Source organism: Cimex lectularius, unplaced genomic scaffold (assembly GCF_000648675.2).
Source record: "Cimex lectularius strain Harlan isolate CLEC.00 unplaced genomic scaffold, Clec_2.1 scaffold376, whole genome shotgun sequence".
NCBI classification, from domain to species: Eukaryota; Metazoa; Arthropoda; class Insecta; order Hemiptera; family Cimicidae; genus Cimex; species Cimex lectularius.
This window is the reverse complement of record NW_019392894.1, coordinates 41,106-56,741: the sequence shown is the minus strand read 5'-3', so window position 1 is coordinate 56,741 and position 15,636 is coordinate 41,106. Positions and strand designations below refer to the sequence as shown.

Genomic DNA, 15,636 nt, shown 5'->3' with positions numbered 1-15,636 from the left:
GGACTTGAAGAACTATTATCTTTGCAAAAGGGATGGTTCTTAAGTTATTTGACGAAGAAAAATCCTATCTCTTTGCCCAGCACCTATTCCCAACTTCATGCCACACAGTGATATTCATGATCCTGAACAGACAAATGAAATTGAACAAGGCTTAAATACTCACTCCTTTTCCTCTTTCTCTTCCTCCCAAAGCTTTTTCACCTTCCTACATTAAACACGCAATCACATAAAAATCCTTCAGTATCTACCGAGGAGCCCTTATTTTCTTTACTTACAACTTTATTCCCATCCTGCGAACAACATACATCCTGCTATTTGGCAATTTTCCAATATAATTCTTATCCATAAATCAACCAAGCCTATCGATCTTCCTTCATCCTACCACCCTATCAGTCTCCTTCCTGTAATGAGTAAAATTCTCGAGAAACTCCTACTTAAACGCTTATACTCTATGATTGAATCCCAAGAAACTATTCCGAGTCACCAATTTGGATTTAGGTCCCTACACTCTACAATCCATCAATGTCATCACCTTGTGGATGTTATTTCATTCTCCCTTGAGCAGAAGCAGTATGGTCCGGGTGTGTTCCTTGAAATTGCTTAAGCCTTTGGCAGGAACCCGGGCCTCCTGTGGAAGCTAAAGGGCATCCCACCCAATACCCACTACCCTTTCCTAAAGTCGTACCTTTCTGACCATTACTTCAGAGTTAGGGCACGTGATATCCTCTATCTATCCTATCCAAGCTGGCATCCCCACAAGGGAGCATTCTTGGACTTATTCTTTACACGATATATACTACTTACATTCCTGTCCTTCCACAAACAATTATTTACACTTTTGCAGACATACAGCAATCCTTTTCCAGCATAAAGATCCGGTCAACGCATACAGAAAACTTGAAAACCATTTGCAGTGCCTCGACGTTTGGTCCAAAAAATAGAGAAAATAAATACAACGAAGAGCCAATACATTAACTTCTCTCTCAGACATAGAACACTACCACCTGCTTACTTTAACAGGATTTAACTACCACCCTGCCGAACATATATGTTACTGGGACTTCATCTGGATAAACAACTTACTTGGAATCCGCACACAAGACTAAATCGAAACCAACTAAACAGATGTTACAAACGTCCACTTAATCATGGTTCTCAAACTTATGCAGACTTATGGTATCAAATTCTATGGGTCAATTAAGGATTAAAACTTGTTACCCTTATTATGAATCAAACCACACCCTACACCGAGACCTTAATATTCCCGAGTTTACTTCTTATTTATACACTAACTTTATATTGTAATAATAAAACTAATTGCATACATAGTATAAAAGAATAAACAACAACGAGAGCCCTATTGAATACACTAAATTTTAATTTAAAAAAATCCCTTTTCTGAACCTCTCTTTTTACCTTAAAGCCTAGTCCAGGGAAAGTATTAAGATCATCTAGATTCATCCATTTTGATAATTAATAAGTATAGTTAAATGGTAGTGGTCCGCTGGTATGAGGTCTTCTTATGCAGGGAGATTGATAGGCAAAAAAGCTAAAAAAAAACTTTAACTTCTGCCATGTGAGGGCAGTAAGCTCCATTTGGAATAAAATTCATAGGTGATCATCTAGAAAGCAACCTGCATAATCCTTGAAAATTGCTTGAGAAGCCAACAAATGGTTTCAGACATATAGCTGTGTACATTATTTTACGTTTGTACTTGCACATGCCCATATGTTAACTCAATGGGGATGAAATTCATAGAGAACCATCTTGAAACCAACCCGCACAATCTTGAAAATTTCAAAATTGGTCTCATTCCAGAAAGATCTGAAACGCAAATGCGAGTGGAAATTTTGATTTTGGAGGACAAAATTTTCTAGATTTCCCACATGAATACAAGGCTTCCCTGCCTTCGGTAGTTGGGAAGTAAAAGTACCTTCTGGGTGCATTTCCTGCAATATTGTATGTCAGGTTATTTTTACATTTTATCTTTTCAACCAACATTCAAATACGCTACTAATTGTAGCCTCCCATATTTAACTGCATGCCTGTAATTTTAACATAACAATTAAATTTGTACTGCTTTGAACTTGCTTGCTTTGTAACTAGTGATTTATTATAATTCATTGAGAGTACTTTGGGATTCGAACCTGGGACTCTTTCAATGATGATTTGCCCTGTCAATGGCTTAACATTTTCACCCATTTGTTAGCCCTTTAAAAACCCGGTTTTGAAATGTTTTCGCATTGATGAAAATAGTTGAGTGTTGTATGTTGTCTAATGTTTTTTCATGGTTCTTAATTTTTATTTTAATGATTTCTGATAACTTACTAATAAACGATCAAGCACACGGATGTACATGCATACTCACATGTGCAGAGTTAAGCCTTTCACTTCTCGCAGCCCACCGCCAATTCCAGCTTTTGAGTAATTTACAATAACTTGCCCACAGGCCTTGAGAATCACTCATCCCAGGTGTTGGCAGTCCGGGGTCGTACCTTGGTCTTATCTGACAGCCACTGTTGTTGGGCTCCAGAGGCTATCTAGGTTAATTTAGCACCCAATGTAATCAGTTCCTAAATCCAAACTGAATTCACTCTTATTCACTTTTAAATACTTTCCTCCTCACTCAGTAGGGTGGTGGAGTACTTGATATTCCTCCTTCACCCTCCACTTCATGGTAATAAATGCATTCAGTCTCAACACATGCTAAGGGCACAAAACTATCATTACTATATAAAGAAAAGAACCCTGTTTCCCCAATGAATCGATACAATGGATGCAAATACTCGCTGCCGTGCTCATGCACAATTCTCATATTAGGTGGCATTCCTATAGAAATTGCACCCTTCAATTACCTAAGAGGGACCATCGAGCAACCTGTCTACAATGTACATGCTGGACCCAGACCCAGGCTTTGGCCAAAATGTATGGCTCTATGAGTTAGATCCTCCAAAGGACCTATTATACCTATTTATACATACATTTTAGTGCCTTTTACATTATTATAAATTCTTAACTGTATTGTGTCTAATGTACTTTTAGCGGAATGTAATTGAATTATTGTCAGTATTTTTGGCACAATTATTATTTTTTTAGCATATTAAATATTATTATTTATTATGGCATATGGCATTTTATTTTTGTTTTAGTTGATTTATGGTTTTTTGTCAATGACTCTTTAAAATTATTATTTGTGTGCATTGTTCCTTTTTAGTGTTGTCCTTGTTACTGTGTATGATTATTTTATGTGTGTTAATTAAAAATTGTAAGTTAGACAAAAAATTTGAAATTTATATACTTTTTTGTGAAATTTGGATGTGGAAAATTTTTAAATTGTCCTCCAGTGGCAGATGGGTACTGGGACGGTTCTAGCAGTACTTTTTACCATCGGCACACTCCTATCTGCCTGGATTTTCTTCATTCCAGGACATGAAACAAGTCTGATACTAAACGTACTTTATGGAAGTTTAAACAGACTTTTATGGGCGCTGGCACTGGCATGGGTGATACTGGCAGAATCTACAACCGGATTTGGTAACATTAAAATAAAAATGCTATTTATCGCTAATTAATACATATAAATGATTATTCAGGTATGGTTTCCCATATACTGAACCAAAACGTATATGCACCATTGAGTAAATTAACACTTTCCGTACTCATCGTCCACACACCTTTGCAACAGTATTTACTTCTTCAACAGAGGCTTCCAAACCATTTAGATTTAACAATGACGGTAAGGAAAAAAATGATAAATTTAATACTGATATTTGTATTTTAAATTATGGTGTATTCTTTCAAGTGTCTATTCAAAACGGATTAAAGGTTTTTAAATAATTCATTCAACTCACATTGTCCTTCATCTGTGTTTTTATTTATCGATTTGTCTATGTGCATTAGAAAAGTAATTTAAGTAATGTTCTAGATTTCGTAATTCATTTCTCTAGTGTATTTATTAATTAAAAGCCTTCTCTAGGCTGATGAGGTCATTCTGACTACCCTCTGCACACCTTGAAGAGAAACATTGTCGCTTTAGAAAATTATTGCCATTATTGGAATCTGTCAGTAAATTTAAATAATTTCAAAAGTATATTTTTTCCTAGGGGGAATAATTGATGTCGATTGGTAAGAAATAAATTGTCTTTTCAACAATAGGAAAAACAAAAAAGAATTTATTTCTTACCAATCAACTTTTTATTATGTTCCACAAAATTAGGTTGGACACTATTAAAAAAATTGAAATAATTAATGGTAATTTGATCTGGTTTAAAGCGGTCAATTCAGTAGCCCATGATTTTGGTATTAACTCCCTCAACAACTATGAAGACCATCTAAATTCTCAGTTTTTGATTCGTCCAATCGTTCTAACGGCATGGAATTGGCCCTTAGATCCAACAGATTTCTGCTGTACAAGGAGCTTGATCATTCAAAGGTGTTTTTCGACTTGTTCAATAATAATCTTAAGTTGTCCTCTTTCAATTTATGTTAGATTCTTCAAACTTAGGTGTGATCTTATCTACCCTAATTACTACCTCTGAGAGAAGATTATGTTGCGCGCAGCTCACTGTGTAACTCTTGGGCAAGGGGAGGACCTCTTCCATTTTTTGGCTGATTCTTCCAGAATTTCAGTTTCCCTTTTTGAGAACTAGTTTTGAGAGTGTGTTTGATCGTGAAACTTAATTCCCTGGATTGTTCAGACCTGGTCGGTTTTGTAAAGAGTGCATTGAAGTACTGCAGAGTTCATGGAGCAGTTTAATTTTTAATTAATTTATTTGATTATTAACTGCCAGTGTGCAGTGAGAATTAGGCCTAAAATTTCATTTTCCAATAAGAATACCAAATGTAATTCATTTCTACTAGTTAACAAGATATTGAACAACTAATTTATTTAGAGTGGTTTACATTTTTCACTCTTGTTCTTTTCTTTCATATAAATTTTAAACTTTGTTTACTTTTGGGCTCACAGCTTTTTTTTATTATGATTTCTACAATTTTCTTGAACCATCTTCTGTCAGAGGTTCTGCTGTGCCCCAATTCCACTCTTTCCATTCCATTCCTTCGCACATTATTTCTCCTCTTTTTTTCTTCCTGCTTTGATATCCCAAACATTAAGATCTTAAACCGTTATTGTTTTGTTTATTATGCTCCATTTACTGTCAAATGATACCTCATTAGTGGAGACCGTTCGTTACGTAGAGAACAACAAGTTCAACAATTTGTTTCAGGTAGGTATTCTTCATTTTAACAATTATAAAGCCAGTCATCAATAATAATTGCGTGAAACGCGAAATTTTGATTTAATTAATTTTAAATATATATATTAAAACTCTAAGTTTAAAAATGTTTAAAATGCTGAAGGGATTAACATAGGATAAAATATGATCCCTTGGTTTAAGATCATAACAGTATGTAATGCAGGAATGATAAGCAATTTGAAAGCGATGAGTAGATTGAAGGAAAGTGAAAAAATAGGGCTACAGTAAGAGAATAAAATAATTATTAGGGATTTAATAAGGAGAGCTCTAGTTTTCTGTGGAGTGAAAATGCTAAGGGGACGAAGAGAATGTTAGCTTGAGTAGATCATTTTAATAATAGAGCTCACATGGTCATGCCATGTAAGCTTGGGGTTAAAAATAACACCGAGATTTTTAACTTTAGGACAAAAATTAATAGGGGAGCCGGTGATATGAGAAGAGGATAGGCAATCTGTACTAATGGATTTATTGGAAATTAATAAGGACTGGAATTTGTTAGCGTTTGAAAGAATGCTGTTATTTCTTGACCATTGGTTGAGAGAATGAAGAGCACGTTTGAGCAGATAGAGTTTAGTAGGTATGATCAAAAACAGATTGAAATATACCGTATTGGGATATTCCTATGAAAACAAGCATTTTTCGATGACCAGCCATTAAACTACGGTCAAAATGGACATTTTCATTTGCAGACAGACATCCCTCAATTAGAGAACAGTTATTATACTTAACAGCTTATTGCTATGTGTGCATCATGTGTTGTCGAGTTTGCTAATTCTATACCCAATTGTTGGAATTGGGGGATAGGAATGGAAATTTTCTATTTCTACATTCATTCCTGCCAACAAAATACGTGGAATTTAATGATAATGACAAATGATGATAAAACTAGTAATTCAAACAATTAATAGATGGTGTGTATTTTTGATTTCAGATATGGATGACTTGTGGCGATGTATTAATATCATATACGTTGGCTCTTATTCTCTATCTTATCGTGGAAGCGCCATTATCTAATCTGCAAGTGCTATTGCTGAAGAAACTATTATCTAACAAATAAATCTGTTTAAAAATGTATTATTTATAAACATTCCTATATTCCATTAAAAACATTTGCCTCTAAAAATAAGTTTTCCCTTCTTCGAAAAACCCCGTCTTCAGTATTAGAAGTACCGACCACTTTTTCAATCACGAACACTGGATCAAGATATGGTCTTGAAGAAGAAAGTAAATTCAGTGGTAGAAATTATGAATGGTGGAGGGAGTGCGGTGTTCAATCCCTTTAAAAAGATAGTTCCTACTCACAGTAAAGGTGGCCATTCACGATCACTCCAAACGGAACCGCGCCAAGCCGTACAGCTCCATTTGGAGTGCCTGAAATTTGAGGGGCATTCACGACCGCTCCACAGCCAGTCGCTCCGAACGTCAACCANTTGAGCATAGCCGGGCACGCCAGTTCAGTTTTGCCATTGACGTGGTTTTTGGAACGGCGTCGCTCCGTTTGGCCTGCTTGGAGCGATCGTGAATGGCCACCTTATGTTGTTTTCAACGTCCGGATTTCGAGCTTTCATCATAAACGTCCAAATAATTAAATTAATGTAATTTTTATTAATTTACTTATGTATTATTAAGGTATTATTCTAATTTAATTTTTATCTATTATCTTTAAACACTAATTCTAATTAATTTCTTACAGTATTTACAAATATAATATTTACTTGTGTTATAATTCCAGCTTTGCGCACGTTCAACATTGAGCGGCATTAAAAACCGGCTTCTCATTGGAACGTTGGCGGGTTCACTTTTACAGTTCATGTCGAGAGGCTTAGTTGTAGAACTTCTTCAATTGATGAAGAGCTAAAAGCTCGAAATCCGCATCATTGAAAACAGTACAACTGTAGGAAGTAACAACTGTAGGAACTATCTTTGTAAAAGGAGTAAATTCAGTTGTTACTGCAGAGTTTCCGACCTATTTTAAGGTCATCATCAGAACCAAACAATCTTAAATATATCTAAAGATTGACGTACTATCTATATTATACACTACACAGACCGACTAGCCCCAACATTGCCAAGGACTGTAACGGTATTACAGTTATACAGGGTGGATTCGGATTAGTTTGGTTTTTCTGTGCGTGAAACTTCATGGAAAATGGAGTAGAATGCCGCCAGAAACGGCGTCCTATCTCTGTTCATTATGAGTTATGAATGTTGTGTTTTTCGAAAAAAATCGGACTTTATGCGGTTAAACCGTATTTTCCCAACTTTCATCTAATTTTTTCGCAGTTTTGACTCGTTTTTCGGAACGAGCGATAAATTTCTTATACGACTACACCATTTACATTTCTTTGCGACACGCTTAAAATGTCGTTTGTAACAGACGAAACTTAAAATTTATCAGAAATCTGGAATTTTCAGAGGAATTAAAAAATTTGCCTCTCTTCTACAAATAATCTTAGAGACTGTCGAATCACAAAAATTACTTCAACCTTTTTTCACCATCGAAGCTTTTTTTCTCCTACCGAAGACATTACAAAGGTATTAAATGAAGACATTTTTGTGTGATTGTATCATCTATGCAATATGATACCTTGGTAGCAAACCAAACTTCAAAATCTTTTGATTCGAAAAAATATGTTACAAATTTAACTAAATACCGTAATACCGATTGATGTTTGAGGGCCGCCTTCTTAAAATTTACCGCATCCAAAAGGTGGTTTCCCGACCAAGGATCAGGATCTCATGACTGGTGTAGAAATAACGGCATAAGGACCGATTTTTGTTTCGAACTCAACAATCATAACTCTATCTGCTGGATAGGTCCTGTATAGGAAACCTACTCTGGCGGCATACCCAATTTTCGATTAAGTTTCCCAAAAAAACACACTGATTCGAATCCACCCTGTATACAATTTTTTTTCTTTTTTTCTGCTTGTTCTCTCTGACCCCCAAGTTCAGCCGCTTCCGTCTATAATAAAAAAGCAACACAAAGATGAAAGTTAAAAAAAACTGTCAAGAGCCGGCAACGGCTTAGGAACAATAGAAAGAATGTCAAGACGGAACCGACCCCAACAAAAATACATTGAAATGAATGTAACCCCGCACGCTAGGTCGGTGGAGCGGCACTGCTTGGAACCGGTTCGGGGAAGGTTATAGTTTTGACTTTTCAGTTTTCAGTTCACTTCGAGTCGTTGCACGAGTAAGGTCGCACTCTGTTTAAGTTAATTTTTGACCGAGCAGTTGAAGGAGTAGAATCTTGAAAATTGGTAGAGATATCGCAGTGAGTACCATTTTTATTTTTGATAAAAACTTTTTAATCAAAATAATTAATTAGGTAAAAAAAGTTAAATAACTTTTGCTAGAAGTTTCTTATGGGTTTGAAAATTTAATAGCTTCTAGGGTTTATTGGTCCCTACGAGTGTACAAAATTTCGAGAAAAATCTGTTGAGCACTTCTCGAGATATAAATGATTTAACTGTTTAATCGTCAGCACGTGGCCGGTGACTTACCGAAAGCGGCAAGCCCTTTGTTGAAATTGCCGCCACTCTTAAAAATTAACGTTTGCCGGGATAGGGGGGTCTACCCCACTAAGTCGCACTCGCTGAATAACTTTTTCCGCCCCGCCCCCTTCTCTAGATTTCGCTAATGCCGCGGGGATTGTAAGTTAAAACTTGGAAACTAATTTATAATAATAATAATGTTTATTTAACAACAAAAAGAAATATATACAAAACAAATTAAATTAACATTATACACCATGGTAAATACCGTCTGGCGAACATTGCCGTCCGGCAGCGTGCAAGGTTGATCTGTGCGATCCTAAAATCACACATATCTAATCCTACTCACCCACCTACTATACTCTTCCCGGTATATCCTACAATCCATATTAGTGTAGTGCTCATGTGTCCGCTTTGACCACATTTGGCACACCCTATCTTGTTCCTACATTCTGTAGAAAAATGGCCTTCCTGACCACACCGTATGCTCCTAACTGGCACACTACATTCTCGTGCCTTGTGCCCGAAACTAAAGCATCTGAAACACTGCTTAAGGGTAACACAATTTGTTACTCAGCAAACAGTGTTCCCTATTTTAATTTTCCTCCTTTTCAGGAGGGCGTTTCTTTGTTGTTGAGTGTACTTCTATTACAACTTCCCTCTTGTTAGAGGGCCGTTTCCAGCCCTTAATAGAGGACACGTTGGGACCACACTGTGTTCCACTATTATATTTATTAGGGTACTTCTTTCAACCCTCTCCGGCACCCCATGGACAACTAACCACGGTTTCTTACCGGGGGAGAGCCATTTCATTCGCAATAGGGGTCTTCTTCGTATTGCTGTTCTTTGTCTTTCTTTTTACTACCGTCCAGTCATTTCCAATCACCGCTGTCGGTAGATTTTCATTGACTTCAGCAGGCCCTACCACTTTAACCGGGTCCGCCTCCGTCGCATTGTTCACCCTCGCGACCGCCTCCTCGATCGCCCTATCTAGACTAGCAGTGATGCCAGTAGAAGACCCTACTTTTGCAAACGGGTCTACTTCACCAGAATTTCTTACTTTTGCTATTACTTCCTCGATCGCTCTATCGAGGTCTTCGGGGATTCCGGCAGACCCGACGATTGTGAACAAGTCTGCCTCTTTAAATATGTGGTTGAATATATTTAAAAATGTTTTTTAAGACTAGGTCGGTGCCGGTTTACGAAGGCTTTCCTATTTCAAATAGAAAAAGGGAGGAAGGATGTGCTCGGTCTTTTGACTGTAAAGACCGTGGCAATTGGCCGGAAGAGCGAGGCGGCTTGTTATCTTTGAGCTTCGGGGGGCTGTATCTCTTGATAGGGATTAGATACAGATCCAATTCCTTCATCGTTAGATTCTAAATAATTTTCTGAATCTAACAACACCTCACACGCCTATACTAAACTTATTTTAATTACCCGATTTTCAAATCGGCGTGTCAAAATAGAAGGAATTCACACGGATGGCCTAGAAGGGTCTGCGGCTACTTCCTTTCCAACTTCAAGGTCTGCGGCTACTTCCTTTCCAACTTCAAAGGGCTATAACTCCTACGCAGATCGAGATTTCAATCTGAAACTTGCACCGTTAGAATCAAATGAATTTTCTGATTCCAACGACACCTCATATGCCTATCCAAACCCTATGATTTTAATTACGATTTCTTTGAGGATCGCGTGTTTAATTTCCTCGATTTCAGCACGTCACCGGAAGGGGTGGACGGCTCTATTTTTTTGTGCTTTAATGGGCTATATCTTAAATCCGGATTAAGATATGGACTTAACAGTTTCACCGTTGGAATCTACTGAATTTTACGATTCCAATGTCACCTCAATTGGCTATAGAAACTCTATATTTAGTTTCGCGATTTCAAAAATCGCGTATTCTAAAATCGCAATTAACTTAATTATTACGCGTCGCGCGTGACTTTCGACTTCAGGAAATTGGCTAAGGTCCCTTATAACCGGAGTATGGGTGAATTAGTTTTTATTAACCCTACGGGGAAAACCCTCCACAGACTGCCGCTCGATGCTCAAAGCCAAATCATTTTAGACACTGTTTAAGAATTACACAGTCCGTAACTCTGCACCCAGCCCACCCCAAATTAATATATTTTGTTTTAGAATTTCTTCGAACTTCACCATATACTTCGACTATGACACCCCGCCTACTTTTACTAACTTCTACGCCCTGATTTCGCAAATTCCTTCTGATTTACTCTCCCTTTTACCAACATTTACTGTGCCCGTACTATATTCCTCCGGTACCCTGAATTAGAATCCGCACTTTTAAGCGCAGTGAGCTCATCTTTCTGGCCTTTTCCGGCCTCTATATCCAAGAAGATCTTCGAATCTATGATCTTGTTAATTTTCTGAATTCTCCTATGCAGCCATTTCCCAGGTTTTTCGCTACATTGCTTTCTATCTTCGGTATATTCCACCATTTCTCTCAGCACATTCCTAACCTCTTGGAACCATTCTTCCAGGACAGTCGCACGCACTGCTGTCCGTGGTAGGCGTACACCGTCCTAACAACCTTTTTGTGTTGTTTCTCCGAGGTTTTCGGAGTTCCCTCGGTGTTCAAACACAATAAGCCTGTGATCGCTGGGTATGTCCGTATCCAGGATGTTCCAGTTCACAAGCCAGTTTACAACTTCCCTACCAGCTAAAGTGACATCTATATTTGGCTCCCTTCGTGAATTTGCGAAAGTAATCGAACACCCTACTCTACTGACGACGTGGAAGTTGCGGGAGGATATAAATTCCTCCACACACTCCCCCTGGTGTCATCGCGCGTACTTCTGTGCCACCATGGGGAATGTGCATTAACATCTGCCCCAATGATGACCCTACCTTCTCTATTTCCTATTCCTATTAAAGCTTTCTCCAGCCTTTCCACGTGTTCTGTGGTAGGCTGCCTATATTGGAAGTACGCACTGACTACAACGCACTGGCGTACTCCCGGTCCACTTATCTCTGCTACCACGCAGTACTGACCGGATAAGTGGTCGAACCTTGTGCCCGAACCTAAAATACCTAAAATATTGCTTAAGGGTAACACAATTTGTCACCCAGCAAGCACTGTTTCCTATTTTAAATTTCCTTCTTTTCAGAAGGGCGTCTTTCGTTGTTGAGAGAACTTCTATTACAACATCTCTCTTATTGTTAAAGGGCCGTTTCCAGGCCTTAATTGAGCACGCTTTAGGAACTCGACTGTGTTCCACTATTCTATTTATTAAGGTACTTTTTTCGACCCTCTCCGGTACCCCGTGGACTACCAACCACGGTTTCTTACAGGAGAGAGAGCCTTTTCGTTCTCAGAACGTGTCTTCTTCGTACTGCGCTTCTTATTTTTCCTCTTCACTACCGTCCAGCCACTTTCGTCCTCGGCTGACGGCAGATTTTCGTTCTATTCGGCGGACCTTACAATTTCACCCAGGTCCGCCTCCTCGATCGCCTTGTCTAGCCTATCGGTGATTCCAGTAGACCCTACTTTTGTGAACGGGTCTACTTCATCTCTGTTTTCTACCGTAAGAACTGCTTCCCCGATCGTCCTGTCAGGGTCTTCTGGGATTCCAGCGAACCCGATGACCATAAATAGGTCCGCCTCCTCTGTTACTTCTTCTACCCTATTAGTTATATTTTTTTTCTAATTTTTCTAACCGATCTACCATTTCGGTTCTAACTCCATTTAAATTTTTTTCGATTGTTTTTTTTATTTGAATTTATTTTTTTGTAAATTTTGTTCTGACTCTTACGTATCTTTTACATTACTCTCTTAATTTCATTCTGGCAATCGGTATTGCCAGATTCGTTTCCAGAAGTTTTTTCAAACACGGAATCGATACAAGTAATACCGTTGAATTTAACAATCCTGAAACCAACTATATTACACACGACTACTCACCTAATGGAATTCAAACGTCTGTAACGGAGACGGTTGTTACAATTTATTATTGATTCGGGGCCTGTAAATATTCCCCCGAAAAAATCAGACCTACTCAAGAGTTATATCGTTGGATTCTGCAGAAAATCTTGAATCCAACGATACCTCACTCGACTGTGTAGGTAACGAGCTTAAGAGGTCTTAATCTCCAGCTCGCGTCATTAAATACGCGACTGCATATTTTGACGATGTTTAAAACTCGGTCTAGGCCGGGTTATAAAAGAACAAGGGAGATGTCCAGCCTTTTCACATTGACAAAAGGTCCGGAAATGCCGAGGCGGCTCGTTACCTTTGAATTTAGGGGGCTCTAACTCTAATTAGGAATTAGATAATCTAATTTTCACCGTTGGATTCTGATAAATTTTCTGAATCCAACGACACCTTACACGCCTATACAGCTTCTAAAATTAAGAAACTTCTTTTAAGAAATCACGTAATTAAATATGTTGATGCCTATTCGGGTTCGGAAGGGCCAGCGGCGTTTGTTCCTTTCAACTTTGAAAGGATATAACTTAAATACGGGGCGAGATAGCGAGCTGAAATTTTTCTAATTGGTAATTTTCTACCAATCAGACACAAGGACAGGGTCGCAGACTTTAAAATGATTGATCTCCAAACCAATCTTGCCCAAGTCGGTTGCAGCCGAATCCAGCAACCTTTGGAGCCCAATCTTGGATCATCCAATCAGAACCAGTCATCGGCATAGACGTAATCCTCATTCCCTGGTACCAATAACCGATATTGGACGAGAGTCGTTCCAGCACCAAATCCATCGTTAAGTTGAATACCAACGGTGAAAGTGGATAACCCTGCCTAACTCCTCTTCCTGCTATGTGGAGTCGCTTAGGCTCATTTAATCCATCCACAAAAACCATAGAGTGGCCAATATAAGAATTCAATGTACTTGACAAAGTTTTCAGGGAAACCCCGGGCTCGTAAGTTAGCAAATAACTCAAATGGCTAACCGAATCGAATGCCTTGGTAACATCCAAGATCGCAACTCGCAATTCCCGCTTCTTCTTGAGAGAGTCCTTTAAGATGCCATCCAGCAACACAACCGATTGTGCAATTCCGTCCGTGCCCGCGATAAATCCCCTTTGGGACCGATGGAATCGAACCACTGAGCTCTTCCTATAGGCCAACATTCTTTGATAATGCCTTAATATTACTGAGGCCACTGTAATAGGTCGATAATCAGATGCGCTGGACGGAGATTCCTTTTTGGGTATTAACGTCAATCGCGCAGTACAAAGACCCTTAGGTACCCTATCCAAAAGCATAAAACAATTGAAGAGCGCCGCTTTAATCAATCTCATAGGGAACGCATCTCCATTCACGAACCGATAAATGATCGGGTCCCGCCGCAGAACGTAGTTCAGACTCATAATTTTTAATTTCATCGACAGAAAATTTTCCACTAGTTCCGACAATAGTGGGTTGGCTGCCCCTGGCAAGGACTCGCTCCATTCCTTAGACTGAGTGCAAATAATTCTCCCCCAGTAGTCATCGAGTTCCTGCAAACTAACCGAGCCATGATCATAGGTACCATCCAGAATTTTGTCCACCACTGCTTTCTTATCCCTGGTCCATAGTCTTTGGATGTACGCATATTCGGATCTCCGACGCAAGGTTCCACCATAGCGATTCCTAGCAGAAGGTATCCTTGAGCTATAACCAACTCCATCCCACAAATCCAAGTCCGGTGGAAATGTCAGCTCAAGCCAAAACCAAAACCCATCCTCGTCAAGGACGCCATTCAAGGCCGATTTGTAAAATTCGGCAACAAGTCGAGGGTTCCATTTCTCAGGTAGGTTACCAGAATGAGCCAAAAAGTCATGCAGAGCCCTCCTAAGCAGCAATACGCTGTCATCATCTGACATTGTTGGTGTAGCTGTCATTTGTGGGTGAGACTCCATTAAGGCGCGCTGAGGCTCATATTGGTGGTGCCGAGTAACCCCAGAAATTTCCCTCAGGACTAAGATGTAGGCAGGTTTCTTCCTTGCACCCTTAATCGAGTTGATAGTTCTACCAGGAAAACTGAGTAGAATTCTCTGATTGATATTCTTGACATTACCCTGTGTGAGCTCGAATTTCAGATTTGCCATTAGCCTAAGTTCCTCCTCACTCCAATGAACCCTACCATCAGACACCACCATGGCCTGGTTGAACCCACTAGGATGAGCACGGAGAGTGTGAAGCCCTCTACCCGTCTTGGTACCAACGTGACGCCCACAATACGAACACACAAAATTAGAGTCCATAATCGGTATTCATAATCGTCCACCTCTTAAGCCTTGTGTATTCAGGACATCTAGAAGATCCTTCTTCGTGGACCGCGTTCTTACCAAAGTGGCGAAACGTACCACATACCCCTGGTGACAATTTGTTAGGACACCCAGAGCGTAGGTGTCCCTCGTTTCCAATATGCCCACATACGTTGTTCCTTTGTTTGCATCCAACCGACGTGTGTCCAAATCCCTGACACACCTTAGCGGTTGGAAGAAGTCCTCAATCCTGCACGATATCCATCCAATACCAACGGATCCTCTTTTCGTAAGTTTGCTGTACAACTCAGGAGCGACCTCAGCCACCCAAGGTCGAGTCCTTTGTTCAGGTCTACCCATCTTGTACAAGAGCCGAAAACAACTCAAAAACTCATTTTGGCCTTACCAACTCTAGCCATCAGATCTGCCACTACCTCCTCATCTGAACGCTCAGACGGAACTCCTCTAATGACTACCCTGGGTTTAGCCTTCTTCATGTCCGTAACCGCAAAACCGAGGTCTTTAACCTTATCGCTAGCCCTAATCTTCTCACAGTCCTCAAAAGTAGCAACATGCACTAGCCTACGGTGGGGCGTGCAATACCGTAGATTTTCACGTAGATCCTTGAAAAAGGCTCTTCCCCGCTTGTCCCTTCTGC

General features: G+C 39.3%; 1 protein-coding gene across 7 annotated transcripts in view; it reads left to right on the top strand.

Annotated features, from left to right (window-relative positions):
• Window positions 1–6,450, top strand: part of LOC106668883 (nose resistant to fluoxetine protein 6-like) — a 37,119-nt gene extending 30,669 nt beyond the window's left edge. For all 7 annotated transcript variants that reach the window (XM_024229145.1, XM_024229144.1, XM_024229141.1 and 4 more), the window contains exons 11-13: window positions 3,346–3,535; window positions 3,595–3,737; window positions 6,188–6,450. In XM_024229145.1, the coding sequence (XP_024084913.1) occupies window positions 3,346–3,535; window positions 3,595–3,737; window positions 6,188–6,313 (459 nt within the window). In that variant the 3' untranslated portion in view covers window positions 6,314–6,450. The remainder of the gene's footprint in view (window positions 1–3,345; window positions 3,536–3,594; window positions 3,738–6,187) is intronic.
• The last annotated feature ends 9,186 nt before the right edge of the window (window positions 6,451–15,636 follow it).